At 33.4% G+C, this 22,134-nt stretch overlaps 1 protein-coding gene across 1 annotated transcript; it reads left to right on the forward strand.

Annotated features, from left to right (window-relative positions):
- Positions 1-18,939: 18,939 nt before the first annotated feature.
- On the forward strand, positions 18,940-21,475 carry LOC149196729 (uncharacterized). The gene is made up of 2 exons (XM_089408408.1): positions 18,940-20,814; positions 21,020-21,475. Exons 1-2 carry the CDS (start codon positions 18,940-18,942, stop codon positions 21,473-21,475), a joined length of 2,331 nt encoding a protein of 776 aa, XP_089264534.1.
- The last annotated feature ends 659 nt before the right edge of the window (positions 21,476-22,134 follow it).

Consider the following 22,134-nt stretch of genomic DNA (forward strand, 5'->3'; position numbering starts at 1 on the left):
TTCGTGTTGGGATTACCCGACTGAATATGCCACCTTTCCAACTAGGAAAGTTTATCCCACTTCTTACCCTAGCGAACATCCACAAGTTCCCTAGCCTTCTGAGCATAAGTCCAACCACAATTGTAGTGCACTTGAGCTCTTAGTCCAATGTTGTTCCCACTACAGTTTCACTATCTAAGTCCATATTTTACCTCTCCTGGTTTCTTCCTTCCTCTCGATTCTACTTCTCACCCTTTCCTCCACATGGCCCAAACCAATTAAAAAAATACCAAAGGCACGATCCCACTTGACCTCCCCACTCCTTGCACTTATGCCTCCCCTTAAAATGAATGTCAATCACCCATCATAATTGCCACCCACTTAATATATGCCATAACTCTCCCTTCCCCCCATCCTCAAATTAATTTGAGGAGACAACTTGGCAATCAGCAATATAATATAAGAATAAAATATTAATATTTAATCATGCGAGTCAATGTTATGGAATCACAAGAATCCATTCAACTAAATATTAAATAATCAATGTTTAAATATAATGTAATAATTATAAATCATAATTTAATAATTATAAGTGGTGATTGAGAGTTAAGTAACCACTAATCAAACTTAACTATTAAGCAAGCTTAATAAGCTTAATTATTAATGGGGTTTAATCCTATTAACTATTAAGCAAGCTTAAAGTTAACCTAAGTTTTGATCGTTAGTTAAGCTTAAAATTAATCTTAGCTTATTCACTAATCAAGCTTAATTATTAATTAATTGTCAAGCATAATAAGCTAGAAGATACTAGCACATTATTGCTAGCTTGGATATATAGCTAGCATAAGCATGCCTCTTATGTATACTAATAATACATATCAGAAGCAAGCACATAGAACAACCATTTGTTTGGTTTGTTATTAACACAATGTAAGATAATAGGGTTAAGTAGCGGCTTTACAATTTTGTTGTGCAACTCGAATTGGTTTATATTTTAGCAATGTTTTTCTTCTACTTAAGACCAAAAATTACTTTTAATATTCTAAATTAGGGTTAACCACCTCTCTACAAATTGTTATCTTTCTATATTCCAAATGATTTTGCAAAATAACTGTTATCTCAAAATCAGGCCCTGGAAGGCTGCAGTACAGGAAGACTTCAAGTAACTGTTTCAAACCAATCTTTTAGCTAAGGCTTAGCCTCCTTAGCCTGAGAGGGCTCTCTCAAAGGATTAAAGGTTTTTTATTATGATCAAGATGGCTAACTCTTTGTGAAACAAATAAAAATGAAAATGGTGGAAACAAAATTAACAAGTATCCATTGAGCTTATGGAGTCATATGTGATCTAGTATTAACAATTGGATTGGCTTAGCATAAAAATCAAGGCATTCAGATTTCAATATTGGTAGAGCACACCAAACACAAAGAAGACAGTCAACGAGTATATGAAAGAAATTAGAACACTGCAAGTGATTTCTAAGTAATCAAGTACTCATAACACTGTAGATAACATGAAAGGACATCAAAAGAAACTCATATATTGAACTCTATATGATTCTTGAGAAGCATAAGCCAGTACTGTATTACCAGAAAAACAGAGTCTTTACATAGGCCAAATATCAGATCTTCTTTACATAAATTTCCAACACTTATTACATTTCCCTTTCTCCTATATATAGAGTTCTTCTACCTGACTGAGATTCCTCCTAAAACATGAGGGGAACTCGAAATCTATTTCTAATGACACATGTTCAACTTTTAACTGCCTATTAAATGTAACAAACTGCAACTAGACTTTCTAGAGATCTAAATCAAGTAGGAGTCTAACTCCATATTATGCTAATAATAGCCTTAATTACAATCATTCTCATTCTTTGACATCTGGTCCCTTTTTAGTTTGGCTGTGGTGGATGTTCAAAGCTCCATGCTGGTCTTCAATGTCACATCTTCTCCATTGCCCCTGAAACATAGGAAACTACCCCTGTTTATCGGCCTTTGGTTTGCCTCAAAAAATGTTCGAATCCAAAGAACCATGCCCTTTATCTTTGATTATCCAAAATATAACAGATTGCCACGTCTTTGATGTGCTGTCAACCTCTTTCATGTGTGAAGGAAAAATCTCTTCCAAGTTGTCTGACATATCTTGGACTGTAGTAAATGTGCTCACTTTATGACAAAAAGTTTAGAGTTGGATTCGAATACATGTTTCCTCCAGCTGTCTTGACCTTGTTGAAAGTTGATAGCTTTAGATGATCCCTTGAAGATATTCCCTTTTCAAAATTTCCGCTTGTATTTCAAAATCGGTTGACTGAAATTAGATTGTGTAGCTTCAGCAGTTTCGTAGCGCGCTACGAAACTGTTGAGCGTTAGTCATCATCTTCAGCAGTTTTGTAGCGCGCTACGAAACTGCTGTGTTATTCCAAGAAACACAGTTTCAACCAAAATTTTGCCATTTTGAGCCTTTTTCTATTTAAACATTCTTTCAACTACTCCAAGGCCTTTCAAAACTGAATGGAAATGTATGATTCTTCAAGAAAGATTATACTAAGCAAAACCATCAAAATTTGAAACATAGCCTTAATTGAAGTGAGATTTCTTTAAGGAGATTCTTTCTTGCCCTCTTGGAATCTCCGTAACTGTGGATATTATGTCTGGTGAGACCTGCAATTCCAGCATACCAACCTTTGAGTTTAGTCCTATGAAATTCAGGGAAAATTCCTTGGTGACTTGTGCATGACCTCCCTGGAGTTTCTTACAAAAATTCCAACAAATGCATGCTCGACTTCTCTGTTCTTCAAGGTTATGTCTAACCCTTCAAGTTCGTTTCTCAAACATCTGCCTGATCTGTGGTCTTTTCTTTCTGCCGATCCCTCCATGAAGGTTTGAAACACTGTTGTTGCTCAAACTTCAATCTCTGCCTCGCTTGATAACTGCTTCCCTTGATAACAATGTATTCAAATTGAAAACTTGTTGGCTTGTTCCTCATGCAACGAATACAATCATCATTAAGACTGTGAATACCTGGCTTTTCTTGGAACTTGTAATCCGTGTGTACCAATGTACCTAGCAGCTGTAATGATGGAGATAAGCGGTTGGACATGATATGTGGAGTGCATAAACTGACAATGAATGACGCAACTATAACTTAACTTGACAGATTTGACAGTTAGGAAAGATTCGCCGCGAAATGCACGAATATCCGATTTCGTAGCGCAGTCAATGTAAATTTTGAATTATGCGCTATGAAATCACCTAAAACATATCGCGTTGCGAAATCACCTAAAACCTGTTGCGCTGCGAAACTGCTAAAAAGGATTTATGCGCTGCGAAAACACTTCAAAATGGTTACATGCGCTACGAAATCACCTAAAGGGCTTTGTGGCACATAGTAACTTTTAAACAAAACTGACACATGGCTATGAGACTGGTGATGAATGAGAATGACCAGTGATGAATGAGAATGCATATTTGACTCAAGACCCCTAAGACTCAGACTCTAAGGAAAACAAAGATCAAACTTAGACTAGCACCGACCCTTATCATCAAACTAGTATGAGAAATTTTGGCATTAGAATTCCTAAGTGATAACAATAACATTAACAACTTTCTATATTCCTCAATGATTTACAAAGATTAAACATCTTTGTATCATCCTTACTTGCCTACTATTAATTTTTATTTATATTTAAAATACTTTTAAAAAAAAATTATATTACTTTTAAAATATTAAATATTTATATTAATTCAAATAATTAATAGTAATAAGTAGTAAACAAACATTTAAAAAGATATAATAAATAAGAGATTTAACATTTATATAATAAAATTTTACCTGAAATATTTTTATAACTCGGTGTTTAGACATAAATATTAATTAACTCTTCAAAAAAAAAATAAAACTAACGTGAAGAAATTGATATCACTAGTAAAAGTAAGACCGAGTTCCAATACGCAGTGAATCCAATCTCTAAAAAAAATATTAATTAAATAAATCTAAAAAATTTAAAACCATTGATATAAAAATCCTAAAGTTTAGACATAAATATCACTAGTCAATGTAAACCAAATTCCAAACCCGCGGTGAACCAAATCAACTGGATAAGTTGACGCGCTTTGGAGGCCGGTACAATCCACAGAAGTTAAGTCGATTCTCCTCCCATAAAGAACGTGGACTCCCATAATGAAACCCCGTTGAAGATGACAACCGACCTTTCGACGATGGAGTGGTGGGGCCGAGCTACACATTTGAAGGGGAGTTGTCTACTAAAGCGGAGTAAGGTCAAGGAATTGTTTGGACGGTTAAAAGTGGTTGGAATTTGGGCAAAAAATCTTGTAGAGGCAATGTTTGAATCTTGTTTTTGATGGTGGAAAAGGATTCAGCACCATAAAAACATGTAGGACACCTAAAATTTTGAAATTTAACAATTATAACTTGAATTTACAAATATCTTTGTTAAATTTTCTCTAAATATAACCGGAATTTCCATAACTTTCGGGATGACTCTTCCACCTCTAAAGGACACACTTGGAAAGTAAGTGTACGATTTAAAAATGCTGAAAAAAAAAATGTACGATTTAGATAATATTTTTGAAAGGTAAAAATTTGCAGAAAGAAGGTTTGAGTCGAGTTTTTATCGTTAAAATGGATTCAAGACGATGGAGTGGTGGGGCCGGGCCCCACACATGAAAGGTAAGTGTACGAAGTTTTTAGATAATATTTTTAAATGAGATTGAAGAGGACCCCTAAACATTCTTACAAAGTTTTCCCCGGCGCCTTCTTGTCATCTGGGCGGCCCAAACTTCCAAAGTTTCAACATCTCGTGGAAGACCAGCAGCCACCATATTGTCGTAATACACAGAAAAAAAACAGAAAATCCGCATCTCTTAGATGAGAAAATGAAGTTTTTCCATATCGGTTAGTCAGACAATTTCCTCGCGCCCTTTTCGCATCTAGTGGAAGACCATCATGTTGTCGTAATACACACGAGAAAACACAAAATCTGCATCTGTGAGTCTAACTATGAATAAGAAAATCACATTAACGATCTTTTCGAGATTAATTAATGATGATCTTGTAATACGAATTTTGATAAAAGTATTGGTTGGACAAAAGCGCACTAGCATAATATTAATCAAGAGGCAATCTCTCCGCCTCTCACTAAGGAGAGTCTCTTTAAACATTCAGGTCAATATCACCTAAACGCTAAATATCACACTTTGGCTAAAATAAATTTAAAAAAATTGATAAATAAATCAAAAAGTCCATAAAATTAGTTAAAACACTCTCATTGCCCGGGACTAAAAATCAGAAACCCTTCTTTAAAGTCAGTCAAGGACGTTTAAATATAAAATACGGCATTTAAAATAAAATAATTTTAAAAATCCGAACATTTCATAAATTAAATTATCAAAAATATTATGTAAAAATTTAATATTAATTTTATTTTTAGATAATATTTTTGAAAGATAAAAATAGTTTTTATCTTTAAAATGTATTCAAGACGATGGATTGGTGGGGCCGGGGCACTACGAAATTTTCGGATAATATTTTTGAAAGGTAAAAACCGCAGTGAGAAGGTTCAAATTGAGGTTTTATCGTTAAAATAGACCTTTAAAATTATGAAATTTGACCATAATTTTCCTAATAAATTTGAACACGGAATAGAATACGACAAACAGAATCCGCAAAATCAATCTCCTTTATTACGGCGAAGTACTGTCTGCCATAAAATTCCTGTTGGAGATGACAAGCGACCTTTCGACGAAGTTGTAGTGGGTTGGGCCGGGCCACATAGATAAAAGGAATCTTCTATCTTGTTTTGGAAACTTTGCCCTCATTTCCATGGAGAAGTCAATACACTCATTTCTTTGACTTTGCCTACCAATTTCCTTTCGTCACCTCTATGATTGCCGTTTGGGATCCCTTTATTATTTTATTTATCCTCCGGTTTTTAAATGAAATTGGTCAAGATGTTTTTTTCTCTCTATGGAATTGAATTTTTAATTTCTCAATAACAAAAGTATTACTAACTCTTAATTTCTCAATAACAAAAGTATTACTAGATCAAAAAAATTAATTATTAATTTCTCAATAACAAAAAAATTAATTATTAATTTTTCAATAACAAAAATACTATTAGATCAAATCAATTAAATTAAATTATACATTTTACTTATAAAAAAATATTATTTTAATTTTTTTTCAATTAATTATATAAATGGCAAGAAAATTATTTAAATTTTACCATATTTCTAAACTATTTATTATTAAATTTATTATTTTTAAATTCAAAATAGTATTTAATTACTTAAAAACACATTAACATTATTTACTTTTCATTTCCGAACTCGTCAAAACCTTAATTTTTCCAATAAAAACATAACATGCGGTCGTCATTCAAAGAAATGTATATCAACGCAAGTACATTTTTTCCTATATATAAATTTGACAATGGGTAAGAAGCACATATCATGGGATTTGATTTCTAAAATATTCTAATAGAACATTAATTTTATTATTAAATTAATATTGTATGATTTATGATTAGTTTTTTCTATCAATATTTATATGTATAAAATTGTTGATAAGTTTATTTGTTTTCAATAATTTGTATAAGTGTTTAACCTCTTGTATTGATATCGTTGGTTGTGAAGAAAAGCCAAATAGTTAACATGATTTCTCTAAAAATTTTGTATTTTTCTAGGTGGTGGGCCTCATAGTCTTATACTGATCTATTCTTTTTAGTAATTTTATGTAGAAAATGAAAAGGTGTTAAGTATAGTGTATGGTGTTTAATATTTGCAAGTAATTTGATGTTGAGTAATAATTTTATGTAGAAAATGAAAAGGTGTTAAGTTTAGTGTATGGTGTTTAATATTTGCAAGTAAAGTGATGTTGATTTATAATTTTATATAAAAAATAAAAAGGTGTTAAGTTTAGTGTATGGTGTTTAATATTTGCAAGTAATGTGATGTTGAAATGAAATATACTAAAAAATTACACATTTTGTTAGCGATTTTGAGCTGTTGTTAGATGCTCATCTTTAATATTGTTTATGTGTTAAGTTGTAGGCCTCATTTTATTCTTGAGATTAGCAAAGTTTTTAAAACCAGGGGCAGCCAACCCATCCATTTATATATGTAATTTAAAAATATAATTAAGATTTTTAATTTTACCATCAAAAATTTTGATTGTGTTTATAAATTTTTATTTTTTGTATTTTTATATAACATTTAAATAATATTTAAAAATATAATTTTTGTTTTTTTTCAAAAAAATAGAAGAAAAAATGCTTTTCATTTTTTAAGATAAGATTTTTTAATTAAATAATATAAAGAAATATTATTCATTTTGCATGAATAATTATTGGGTAAAATAGCAGGTGACTTTCTTCAAATTACATAAAATTGTTCAAAACATTAGTTTGGAAGTTTTTTTAAAGAGATTTTTAAAGTAATATAATTTTTTTTTATAAAAATATTTTTGGAATAATGTAATATAAATTAATATTATTAATGTTAGTTTTATATATATATATGTATGTATGTATGTGGGGAATAATGTAATATAAATTAATATTATTAATGTTAGTTATTTATATATATATATATATATATATATATATATATGGGTATCTCTGCTTGGAGGTTGAGTAGGGTTTAAACATTTATGAAGAAATTTTAAGATTTAAGCTTCTTCTCTTATTTCATATTGAAAAATAATGTCATCACTTACATATTTTGGGTGATTCCATGTTTGTTATTATTTGGTTTAATAATATTCAAAGATGCCACAAACACACACTGGTTTTTATTTTAGAAGATGTTATGATGGAATGATAATTGGAAAATAGGTTCAATTTGTATTAAGAATATTGTACATATAAATATAATTTTGAAATAGTTGGATTCACTTTCAAGGGTTTCTTGGACTTTAGTAATTGACTACATAATGCACCACAACCCTAATAGATTAGGTGTCCAACATTCCCCCTTCATCCGAAGGGGTGTATATGAGCGTCTAAGAAGAGAGCTAAAATGCAAAAATGTATGACATCCAATGGTTGAATGTGCTCCCTGAAATGGTGGTTTAAGAAAAAACCACAAACCAAGAGGTGGATGGACTCAAAGTCTTAATCAGTGGTGGTTTAAGGCCGACCACCAACTCTTGAACTAAAGCACAAAGTAGTTTGTGGAACAACTCCAAATTTGGCTAGAAGTTGAAGTCTTCGAGAGAGAAAGTGTTCCTAGTGTCCTAAAAAGGGAGACCTTCATCTTGGAAAAGGGAGGTCTCAACCTGTAGAAAGAAAAGAAGAACCTCAACCTAAAAAGGGAGGTCTACACTTGTGGTGGTTTAAGGAACACCACTAGCTAAAGGCATGCTCATGGGGCATTACTCTATCTCTAGCTACAACTCTGAATATTGTTATGGTTGTCTATGGACATATGCTCAAGTAGCAGGTTCAGGTTGTGGCTCGGACTCACTTGATAAATATTCGAATGATGAATCTTCGAAGTTGCTAATTGGCCATTAGGTCCTCCTATCCTAAAAAGGGAGACCTTCATCCTAGAAAAGGGAGGTCTCAACCTGTAGAAAGAAAAGAAGAACCTTAACCTAAAAAGGGAGATCTCAACTTGTGGTGGTTTAAGGAAGGCCACCAACAAAAGGCATCCTCATGGGGTATTACTCTGTCTCTAGCTACAACTCTGAATTTGGTTATGGTTGTCTGTGGATGTATGCTCATGTAGCAGGTTCAGGTTGTGGCTCCGACTCACTTGATAAATATTCGAATGATGAATCTTCGAAGTTGCTAATTGGCCATCAATTCCTCCTCCATCAAATGCAAGGTGAGAAGATGAAGAAACCTTCACCGCAATACTAATCAATACTCGAGAAAAAATTATTTGGTATGACTGTCATATCTTCTTAGTTGTTGAAGACCATTGCTAAGAAGTGATCCGTCCAAGGTGAATCTTCATTCTTGCAGGAGTTTTGTTTCTGTAACATCTGTTTGAATGATGAGTGTGCTTACCACAATACTCATAAGGATGAAGATCAAAACATTGATATTTCACATGGCCAACTCGATCATAATGTTGGCATTTGATAATCTGTGACTACTATGCAACAACAGCAAGCGAAGTTGGATCTTCTTGAAGGAATCCAACGTTGTGAAACTAGATGGGCTTCAAATATTATGGAATCTGAAATACATGTCCAAGTCTGTGAATCCTAAATAATACATGCATGTCCAAGCCTGTGAATTCTAATTAATACAAACATGGATCCTAAATAATATAAACATGTTCAAGTCTTTGAATCCTAAATAATACAGAGATGCCCAAGTCAATGAATCATAAATAATAGACATGTCCAAGTCTGTGTTGGACATGTCTGTTTTTTCTACTATTTAATATTATAAATATTATGTGAGTTGTTGTGTTATTTGTTAGTGGGATATTCTAGTTGATTCCAGTTCTAATTTATTGTTTACTTGAAATATTTTTTCAACGAGTTGATTTTATTATCAATTTTTCTTTCAATATTTATAATTTAAAATATTGATATTTAATATTTTTTTAAATTGATATTAAACGTGGTAACTTTGGAATTATGAAGTGAGGAATATTTTGTTAATAAGTGTATTTTAGGTAATTGAGAGGATTTAATAATAACCTCTTCACCCATATTCAAGTTTAATTGATATAATTTTGTATATATAGTTATTTAGATATGTATATTATCCTAAAATATGTGGCACTATATACCTTTTCCTTGGGAAAAAAAAAAAAAAAAACCCAGAAAAAAGGCCTATTTATTTTTAAGTAATTTATGTAATTGCTGAGTGTGTGGTCACTTGTATTGATATTGTTGATCGTGGAGAAAGTTCGAATCACTCACAAAATTTGTCTAAGAATTTTGTATTTTTCGAATCTCTGAGAATTTCGTAATTTTCGAAGTGGTACACTTCAAAGTGGTGATGTTGGTCCATTCAGTTTAACAGTTTAATGAACAAAATGAAAAATTCACTAAGTTGAAAGCATGGTATTAAATATTTTCTAATGACTTAATGTTCAATTTGAATACACTACCAAACACGAACTACGAGTTTTGTCAAACATATTTTGATGTACTATGAAATATTCTAATTCGATGTTGGCATTTAATATTGTCATGTGTTGAGTTGTATTACAATTGCAGTCTATAGCCTCCTTTGATTTGTAAGGTTAAGAGAGTTTCTGAAACCTGACATCTCGACCAAGTGAAGAAAAAACATTTATTTATATATGTCATTTAAAAAATATATAAAATTATAATTATAATTAAGATTTTTTAATTCTAAATATTAAAAAATATTATGATTATAAATTTTTATTTTACATATTTATATGACATTTAAGAAATATAATTTCCGTTTTTTTATTTTGAATATAAATTATGGTCTTTTTCTTTTATTTAAAAAAAAAGAATAGAAGAGTGAATGTGATCTAAAATGATCATAAACTAAAACTGATGTAGAAGTGATTAACCATTTATGATTTGAATGTTAACTGAAAAGTGCAGAAATCGAGGAAAACTGTTTGAGAAGATGACTTTACGACAGTGGATTAAACACAATTAGGATGCATAACAGAAGTGAAAACAGTAAAAACACGTCGATACCAGACAAGAAAGTTGATTATGGAGTTCGTCCCTGATGGACTACGTCTCCGGGTTCGCTTTCAAGATGGGCGACCACTTTTATTAGGAATGAAAAGAAAGAGTTGATTACACAGAGATTTTATCAGTCTAAATATGCATGCAAGCACTTCTGATCACTATCATCAGATAGCCCTCTGAACCAGCTTTCCAACGCCTGTCACGGTTCCCAATTCCGAATCTAGATGCTCCTGTAACACTGAAAACAAAATTGCCTATGACCTCCAGAATCTGCAAGCAAAAGTCAAAAACCACCCTCCTCTGATCAATGAAGGAAAACCGCCTCTTATGGGCCTGTAAATGAATCAAAACCACCTTAGGTTAGGTTTTAGGTGAATTTTTTGCTTTAGGATGTGTTTTAGAGCTTGGTCTAGTGGCAAGGAGACACCTGGGTAGGTTGGCATGGTCATCGAATAAGTTTGTTGACAAACTGTTTAAAAAAAACCCAAAAATACCATATTATAACCCCGAAACCGCAAACAATTTGGCTGACCAGGCGGAGGGTAAACAACCCATGTAACTTTTGTTAACTGCCCGTGGTTATCACCTAGCAGTGTCGCTGACCGTTCATTATGACGGTTGGCGGTTATCCCGGCACTCACATAGCGTTGCCACACCTAACCGTAACTGCCCACCTAACCCGCGGAGTGTTTGCCCTGACGGCTTATCAACACAGGTGATCACATGTTACAGTTTCCGATGATGGTTCTCGCTACAGCTAAACTCCCGACTACGTGATGAAATTACGAACCCGTTCACATGATGACGGTTGGCAGTGGCTGTTCCCGCTGCAGTCAAGACTGCGGTTACTCCAAGCCCGATAGTTACATGATATTCCGCTCACATGCCTCCGCTACAGTTAGACTGCCTGCGCAATTAGTTTGTGGTTATGCCTGTGTATTTGATTTTTAACAATGTTTTATAATGTATTTAACATAGGCCGAGACTTAGGTTAGGTTTTCAATACATAGTTTGAATGCATGTCATGTATAGATTTAGGATATAGCATGATTGATAAGTTTTAGGACTAATGTTTAGGTATTTAGGTTAGATAAATGGATTTAGCATAGGTTTAGATTTTGGTTAGGTGTTTAGATGTAGATTAGGGTTTGATACTTAGAGTTCATCAAAACCCATTTCCAATCAATCGTCACTAAGCGACATTAGCGACATTTGTCGCATGATGACAAACTTGTCGACATCAACACCTGTGAGTGGACGACAAAACTCATGTCGACACCAAATCCTGCGAGGTGAACGACAAGACACATGTCGTCTTTTTGGGTTTTTTTATTCTAGAAATGCATTCATAAGGAATTGACTAACTATTGTACTTTTTGGATCTTCTGGGCATTTTATTTCTATAATTCAATGAGTTATTTTCTTTCAAGATCCCAATTATGTGTTATTTGAAATGCAATTTTCAATACATTTCTTTGAAACACATTTTTCAATACGTAAATGGATTCATCATCATCAAGAAATTCCAAGGGAAAAAAATGAAGAGTGTCAATGTCAAAGTTGTGTGAAGAGTTCCAAATCTATTCATGAGTAAATTCATCCTTGTCAATTCCATGGGGGCTTCACTCAATGAATCTATGAAATAGCACGTGTGTTCGTGACATACTAAATACTACCCTTAATTTGACTACATATTGGAAAATATCCCTAAAATTAACATTATCTAACCCCATACCAATATGTACCCCATACATCTTCCCAATTTAAAAAACCCCTAGTTTCACTAGATATTGTAGGTATCCATTTTTTCATTAACATTTTTAATCCCCCTTTATATTTTTTCATTAACTTTGAGCTCCATTTTTTATACTTGCTAATATAAAAACCCTTTAACCCCTATTATATGCTCAATATATTATGTCATTTTTTACTAAATATATATCCCCCCCATATGAACCCACGTAGTATGATATTGCTTCGCCAATGAATCCCCTGTGCTCAATTCATAGCCTTAGCTAAGGGATAGCCTTTGTTGCAAAAATATGAAGTGCAACAAGAAGCTTATGGTTAAGTGTATCATCCTTCTACAATGAGGTAGTGTTTATCACATGTATAAGGAATCGTTACTTGCAAAAATTTAAGAGTACAAGAACAAAGTGTGTACTCCCAATGTACTAATCTCAATGCTTACATAAAACAACATCAAGAGAGAGAGCAAGAACAAAGACAAATAAAAAAACCTAACAAAGACGAATGATATTTTTGTACTAGATTATTCAAAATATCGATCACTGCACTCCTTTTGTTTCTATGCAAAAGCATAAAGGTCAGTGGAGAAATCCAACACTAGCCTAAAAGACAAATGTATTTCAATAACAACTGTCAATTCTACATATGATTGCAATTCCAATTAGCCAAATATAAGTAACACAATTGTCAACAATAGAACAATTCCAATTAGCCAAATAGAAGTAACACAATCGTCAACAATAGAAAGGAACCTGGTAAGGGTGCTTTTAGCACAGGCAAAGACAAGGGAAGCTGGTAGTAGGAACCAACAATAACCATTAAAGCATATGACAAGGGCAATCAAAATAAAGGATAACCAAAGTAGTTGAACAACATGAAGTGAACATGCACCAAATTCATAAAAGCAAGACAATAGAAGCAAATGGGTCCACTACCATCATAATTTCACAATGAGTAACAATCAATAGAAGTTGTTTAGATTGGTATGGACAAAGAATCTGTCAACCAAGGATATCATTGGAAGAAAGCCAAAAAGCAATTTAAGATTACAGTGGAAGTTAAAGAAAGAGATGACAAGAAAATTAACACTACTAAGATAGTAAGGCAAAATAGTGATACTAAGAATAGAAGAGAAAGTAGGTAAAAATGACACTTTCCCAACAAAAGGCATCATGGAATAAGAAACCAAAGGCATTTCCAAGGAAAGCACAAGAAGGTACCAAAGAAAGTAGAGTCTAATAAAGGACCATGAAAGTAACAACAGATACCTTCGAAAGGTAAGGGTAGAAAACCAAGCTCCGAGGAATGAACTATATAAGACTAAGTAAAGCCTAATAAAGAAGCAACAATAGAACTAAACTAAAAGAGAATAAAGAGAGGAAAAAGACATAAGATGAAGCAAATATGGCAAAAGGAGTTCCCACATAACAAGTTCCAACAAAAGAAGATCTAGAAACCAACATAGCGCTAACAGTAGAATCTAAGAAGGTAGCAACAAAGTTAGCAGTCACCTTAAAGTAAGAAAAGTCCAAGGTAGAGGACTTCAATCTCACAACAAAAAATTTTCAACTAGCAAGGTCTAAGGATAAACCCTCCACCAGGGTTCCATTGTCATTGTGATCCACCCTAGCAGAATGGCACAAGTTTTAAAGGGATAAGGTAAGGTGAAGTCTGCAACAATTTTTCCAGATTTGTTACCCCTATACTAGCACTTAAGCCAAATAAACTCAAACCTATGTAGTACATTCCCTTAGTGGATATTATATATACTAGCTGGATTATTTCTGGCTCAAATAATTCGTTGGTGGAGGAGATTAACAAGAAATTGATTATAATGTTAAGTTATTAACTTACACAACATGCACCCTCACACCTCAATAAATGAGCCATGGAAGTTTCATGCACTTTACCTCTTTCCAACATAGAAACAAATGAATGACAACCTAGAGCAATATACCAGTAATCCCAATGGATAAAATGTGAGAACGTTGCATTTACCATTTCGAGCAAAGAAAAAGGCATAATTAATTCTATTTCTAATTCTAATTGATCTTATCTTACATGCTTACAATTAAATTAAATTAAAATTAATTCTAACTAATCCTAAAATTCTAACCCTTAATTTTAATTATAATTAATTTATATAAAAAAATTTTTATAGAATTTTAAATGTCATTTAAGTTTTGAAATCAATATAATCTATTTTTTTAAATGTGGCTTAATAAATGGGTAAATTTAATTTGTTTGATTTTCTTTTACTTTTTAGTTAATATATAAGATATTCTTGTTTAAATAACAGATAAGATATACTTCTTTCAAATTCTAGAATGAAGTAAAAAATTAAAATAACGTAATTTTATAAATATAATACTTTATAGTTAACAATTTTCTTAATTAAGTGAAATTATATTTTTCAATAAAATTTTAATTTAATTTAGAAAAAAATCATGTTAAAAGAAGTAAATTTATATTATTATTATTATTATTTAATTTGTACATATTAATTGTAACCATCATAAAACTATAAAATGCATGAATTGAGGCGAAGAAAGATGATGAATAAGCATTTTGTACAACTTATTTCAATTTATATGAAATAGGCACAAGATGACAAGAGAACCTATACAGGGAAGAGATGGTGGGGTAGTCTAATTGTATAATATTTTTTTTTTAAATTGTCAAATTTTAACGGAAAAAAAATTAAGTTTCCATTAATTTTAATAATGATTGAAATAGGCACAAGATGACAAGAGAACCTATACAGGGAAGAGATGGTGGGGTAGTCTAATTGTATAATATTTTTTTTTTAAATTGTCAAATTTTAACGGAAAAAAAATTAAGTTTCCATTAATTTTAATAATGATTGATTCTTTTAGAAGCTCCTAAAACATCATTCCATAATTTAAAAAATATCATTTCATGATAAACATTATATATCCCTTAAAAATATCATAATGATGTTGTACAAATTATTCATAATCACAACGAACAAGGATCAAATTATAAAATATTTTGTATAAAATACTTACCCATAAAGATCTATGCATATTTATTCATGCTTAAAACCATAATGAGTAAGTACAAATATTACAAGTATATCTACAACTATGATGAAAACCATGTATAGTTTTTTCAATAAATAACTTATCAAATACATAGATCTTTATTCATGCGTGAAACCATAATGAGTAAGTATGAATATTACAAGTATATCAACAACCATGACGAAAACCATATATAGTTTTTTCAATGAATAGCTTATCAAATAATGTTTGGAATGGGCTGATAATGGTTTAAAAATTTTAGATTTTTTTTCTTTCCCATATATTTTAGATTTTTTTTTATAAAAAATAAATTTTGTTTAAAATTAAAATTAAAATTATTACAATAATATATTTAAATATATTTAGATTTTTTTCAAATATATACTTTTATATATATTCACAATCCCATCTGATTTATTTTTTTAGATAGTGTGAATTTGTGGAGGATCTTTGTGTTGAAAAAATCCTTTAGTTTTTATACACGCCTGCGCTTTATTATTAATATATAATAATATATTAAAATTATTATATTTATTGAAACTAAATATTTCAGATTTTAAGTTAATATATACATTAAAGCATATATTTTAAATAAAGCAAAATAAAATATTATAACTAATTATAATTAAATGAAAATATTTAAAATAATTTTCATCAATTTAAAATTAAACAAAGCTCTAAATTATTATTACCACCAACCTTTTCTATCATTAAACTCCAATTCAAGGAAAAAATATATATACACACGCTGAAACACCCCGCCACCACTTTCTCTGCTTCTGGTATCTATCTATTTCATCAAGTGGCGGAAGCGAATCTGGCTGTCGCGTTCACATGGAGGGCAAAGAGAGAGCAGCCCGTCCCCTTCTACCTGTCGGGAGCAGCAGCTGCACGGAAGCGCCACAGAGCCACAGAGAGGTGACACGTATCGTCTGGTCCACTCGAGAGATCTGAGTCCTTCCGATCAAGCGACATTTCGACGAAGTTGTGGTGGGCCGGGCCCACAGATAAAAGGAATGGGTAGGAAATTTTTTCAATAACTTTGTTGAAATTTCAAATATATTTTTAATAAATTTTGTTTAATTTAAATTCAAAATTATTACAATAATATATTTAAATATATTTAGAATTTTTTTCAAATATATATATATGATGATGATGATGATGGTGGTTAACGTCCGCTGAGACCAAATAATGATCTATCGGACCTAAAAAGACAAATTATTTATTTTGATTTAAGATTTTATTCCTATGCTCAAAAAGTTTGGAGAGAAGCCTCCCGAGTTCACTATAATAAATTATTTATTTTGATTTAAGATTTTATTCCTATGCTCAAAAAGTTTGGAGAGAAGCCTCCCGAGTTCACTATAATTTTGGCATTGTAAAAGACTAGGAAGGTCAGTATTGTAACAAAGGTTGTGAAATTGAGATCTAATATGGTTGTATGCAGGGCACTCTAAGAGGAAGTGGTTTTCATCCTTGATGCTCCCATTCTCACAAATATCGCAGATCCTTTCCATCCATGGCGTTTTAGGAACTACCCAGCGGCCAGTTTCGCTATGGAGCTCATGAGAATTCGTTCTAATCTTTGTTATATTAATTTTCTTTTTTGAGCTAGTTAGAATAGAGAGATACTTTTGATCTTCAAGGGTGGGGTTGATGACCTTCTTATAATAACTTAATTTTCTTTTAAACGCTAAATCTTTCTCACACCACAATTTTTCTTTGAACTTAGAAGTAACAATATCTTTAATGTTATTTATGTTTTGCAAAGCATCATTCTCATTGATCTCCCAATAGTTTAACCAGGCCCTTGTGTCCTTATGCCATCCTCGGTTAAGCCTTACGTGATTTTGGCTGGAATTTAAAGCTAGCTTAGGAAGTCTATGATTGTCTATGTTATTGAGCTTGTGCTTGTACATCAGAAACCTGAGCATAGCTAGGCTCTCAATAGAAGAAAGACCTGCTTCTATAAGGAGAATAGGATAGGGTGTATTACTTTTAATTTTCAGGTTATAAGTTATAAAACGCTTCTGGATTTGCTCAATCTTCCTCCATGATTCTCTGGAGATGCTGCAGCCCCAAACTTCACAGCCATATAAGATAACAGGAGTGACTAAAGTTTCAAAGAGGAACTTCTTTTTATCCCACATTACGAGGTTTGTTGTTTTACAATTATTTTCAAGACCAAAATAAGCTTTCCACCCCCATTGATCCTTTTCTCAATGCTATGGTTCCAGTTGAGCTTGTGATGGATATCAATTCCTAGATACTTGTAAGAATACACTTTCTCTATATATATTTTCACAATCACATCTATTTATTTTTTAGATAGTGTGAATCTGTGAAGGATCTTTGTGTTGAAAAATTCCTTTAATTTTTATACACACGTGCACTTTAGGGTTAATATATAATAATATATTAAAATTATTATATTTATTGGAACTAAATATTTCAGATTTTAAGTTAATATATACATTAAAACTTATATTTTAAATAAAGCAAAAATAAACCAATTATAATTAAATCAAAATATTTACAATAATTTTCATCAATTTAAAATTAAACAAAGCTCTAAATTATTCCATCACTAACCCTTTCGATCAGTAAATTCATTAAACTCCAAAACTCTAAATTATTATTACCACTAACCTTTTCTGTCATTAAACTCCAATTAAAGGAAAAAATATATATATACGCTGAAACACCCCGCCACCACTTTCTCTGCTTCTGGTATCTATTACATGCCAGTGACTATGACACTTTTTAAAATTATTAGCAAACTCAGAATGACGTCTTTAACCGGTTAAAAAAACTGTATTTAACCAGTAAAAAAAAGGTGAAAACGGGTATACGTGCGACAATTTTAAAGCCTGGGCCAGGCTACAGAGATAAAAGGAATCGGTGGGAAAATCTTTCGTTAACTTTATTTAAATTTTCTCATTGATCAAGCGACATTTCCACGAAGTTGTGGTGGGCCGGGCACACAGATAAAACGTATGGGCAGGAATTGTTTTCCATAACTTTGTTGAAATGTTTCCAGTGAGAGCTCAACCTTCGAAGCACGCTACTCCAAAAGTCAACTTTCCCTTGGAGAAGTCAATACACACATTTCTTTGTCATTGCCTTGCAATTTCCTTCCGTCAACTATGTAATTGCCTCTCGGATCTCTCCATACATTTCTTTGCCATTGCCTTGCAATTTCTTTCCGTCAGCTCTGTAATTGCGTGCTTCTCCGCGGGCTTTACATAACAGTAGTTCTCTCTTTACAACTCAGGAACAAGGCATTGACGTGGTTTTTTTGTTCTTTCAGGGCATCAATAAATATTGGAACATTGGCTTAAAGCTTCTGGATAACCCAAAATTTGAAAGTTGTTACCTGAATTTATAATGCCGAAATTTCCATAATTTTGAGGGCAAAAAACAGTCGGGTTAGGCTACGGCACAGTCGGGTTAGACTACGGCATAAATATTAGCACAAATTCCTGTTCTGTGTTTCGCGATATTATGGAGAATCCCACAGCCGGTCATAGGATTGTACCTGTTACAGAAACACACGTACTTCTGGATGTCATGCCCAGAGACAAAATGGCATTCCCAGAGAATAAAATAACTTGGTTTGCGTTTAAGCTTGCCTCTCTGGAGAAGATAGCCAGCGGGCTCGGAAAGTTGGCCTTCCTCTGGGCCACCGCCGTCGTCCTCGGAGGATTTGCACCTAATTTAAAATCGGTGGACTTCTGGTGTGTCACTATAATATTGTTCACAGAAGGTGTTCGGATCTTCAGCCGAAGCCAAGAGGTGGTGTGGCACCATGAGAACACGCTAAAATCCATGGAAACTCTCAGCGAGCAAGCTAGACGGGTAGGTAGCGGCTTCTATAATACCTGCTACTCCATCTCAAGTAAGACCTTCAGATGCTGGAGCTCAGAAAACAGAGAAGAAGATTCTGAAGATGATGATTCTCAGAAGAGAAGTTGTTCAATGTCAATGGTCAGTTTTCTCTACTGCCTGCAATTGTTGTCCGCTTCGACAATCGTGGGTTTGTCTCTCTATCGGCTACTAAGGCATAACTACATCGTAGGTTCAACAGGTAAGGATACCATGAATCTGAAATCGGCCGTCATAATTTTGTACGCCATGTCTCTCGCCGAAGCGTTTCTGTTTCTGTTGGAGAAGACCTACTGGAAGATCAGTGCGAAGAAATTGCTGGAGGAGGTGAACAATGCTTATGGCTTCAACTTCGACAAGCCTGAGCTCCACACTGTCAGACGTTTTCTGTATGATACATATTCACGGTGCGTCAAAGGTAACATTTTCGACGCTTCGAAGATGGAATTTGTGTCCTACAGCGTGGAGTTGCTTCAGTCCAGCAGCGCGGACGGGCAGCTGACAGGTGCTCGAGTATTGTCCGCGCTTGCGAGAAATGAGCAATTTGCAGAAAGAACTTTGAGGGCAATCGGAACCATGAAAGATGTTGTGGAGAGGCTAATCGACATGCTGAATTTCAAGAACGTGGACGAGAAGGAGATTCGAAAAGCGGCTGCAGAGATCATCTCCAAATTGGCGGAGAACAAGCGGCATTGCGTTCGCGTGACGGCCATTACTGGGTTGATGGAATCCGTAGCCACTTTGCTGTACTCAAACGACTCAAATGAAGGAGGCTTTGTTTCGCTGGGGCTGACCATAGTGAAAAAGCTGGCAGAAGAGCGCTCCAACCGCCATAAAATCAACAGCAGCAGAGGGCTAATTCCTAAAATTATCTCACTCACAGACTTAGAACCCAGCGACCTCCAATTCGAACCCAACGCCTTCCAACTGGAAATCGAGAGGGATAAGAAGATCCCCTTCGCAACCGAGGTGGAAGAGCTCGCTCTGCAGATCGTGAAAACTCTGACAAGCACTACAGGTTCGACCGGGAAGGACCTAAGGAAAAGGATCTTGAGGATTGTCTTCGCCATAAGCAATCTCAGAAACGTTCTTCAGTGCACAGAAAGAGATGATCTGCGAATCCTGGTGATCGAGACGTTAACAAATCTTGCTCACGAACAAAAGGGCCGTGAAAGCATTGGCCGTACCGGTGGAATTCTGCGTAAGCTCTTCTCTTTGTTTCTCATGGAGAGAATTAATAATAATGATGAAAAGGAGAAACTTGTGAGGACAGCAGGAGAAGCCCTGGGTCTTCTTTCGCTGGAGTCGGAGCCTAACTGTAAAAAAATGATGAGCATTAAGGTGGACCGTCACCCGAATTTAATGGCAAGCCTCATCTCCATGCTGGACGACGCCGTTAAGGGTATTCATGCAGCAAGAATTCTTCGAAATCTGCTTGAATACGCAGATGCAAATTACGTTAAACCGACTGAAATCAGTGCACTGGCAGAGCAGGTAGAAGATTGTATTCAAATCTCAGCCTTTCTTTTGAAAATTAAAGTCTTGCTTTGCAGTATGATCTGAAAATAATTTCATTTAATCATTGAGTACACCGGCTTATTCTTATAGGATTGAGACCAGATTAACTTATTCTTATAGGATTGGCTTATTCTTATAGTACACAGGCTAACTTAACTTCTTTGTGATGCGTTGTGATCAGATTCTGAAGTTTGTGAGGAAAGAACATTCATGCAACCATAAGCATAAGCGGGTGGCCATAGGATTGAGGGAGAAACATTCATGCGAGTATCAGGAAGCAGCCATAGGATTGGCTGCACGGTTTATGACCAAATGGGATTTCGCTCATGAGTTCCGAGAATTGATGTTGTTGAAACTGGTGAAGGTTTTTGAGAGTCACCCATATCCATCGAAGATGGTTCCCAATGTCAGGAGGTACAGCATCGAGGTCCTGATAGGTGTTTTGAAGAGGGACAAAGGTGCATTAGAGCAGAAACCAGAATTGGTGAATGAATTAGAGAAAGCCTTGCAAGGAGTGATGGAAACGACGTCGGACTGGGAATACTACAGCGCCTTCTCGGGCAGTAAGGGGTTGAGCAGGCACACCATCCCCATTCTATCCCTCGCACACCATGCCATGGAATTGCTTCCTAAGTAAATATATGTTATCATAAATAAAATACAGACATGTCCAAGTCTGTGAATCCTAAATAATACAGATATGTCCAACTCTGTCTTGCACATGTCTGTGTTTTCTATTGTTTAAGATTATAAATATTGTGAGTTGTTCAACTCTGTGTTGCAAGGCTTTGTTTTCCGGTGTTTAATATTATAAATATTGTGTGAATTATTGGGTTATTTGTCAGTGGGATGTTTCCAGTTGTAATTTATTGTTTATTTGAAAATGAATTACAAAGTCTAAAGTCTAGTATTTAATATTTTTTAAAATTATATTAAAAGTAGTAACTTTGTAATGTGAAGTAAAGAATATCGCAAAAGTCTAAGATCTAGCATTTAATATTTTTTTAAATTCATATTAGAAGTAATAATAGCTATGTAATGAATATCACAAAAATCTAAGATCTAGTATTTAATTTTTTTATTTTTTTTTAATTCGTGGTAGCTCTATAATGTGAAGTGAGGAAGATTTTGTTAAAAATTGCAATTTAGGTAATTGACAGGATTTAATGATAACCACTTCACTCATATTTAAGTTCCTGAAACATGTTGCACTATATACATTTTCCTTAAATTAAATAATAACAATAAGAAAGAAATTTAAGTTTTATACTTTTCATTGATATGATTATATTTTTA

The sequence above is a fragment of the Pinus tabuliformis genome, chromosome 2_2 (genome assembly GCF_031772625.1).
Source record: "Pinus tabuliformis cultivar Carrire ecotype Pingquan chromosome 2_2, CPIR1, whole genome shotgun sequence".
Lineage (NCBI taxonomy): Eukaryota > Viridiplantae > Streptophyta > Pinopsida > Pinales > Pinaceae > Pinus > Pinus tabuliformis.

Coding starts and splice junctions, on each gene's coding strand:
- LOC149196729 (XM_089408408.1), top strand. CDS start 18,940: ATGGAGAATCCCACAGCCGGTCATAGGATTGTACCTGTTACAGAAACA. Junction 20,815..21,019: donor TCAGTGCACTGGCAGAGCAG/GTAGAAGATTGT, acceptor CGTTGTGATCAG/ATTCTGAAGTTTGTGAGGAA.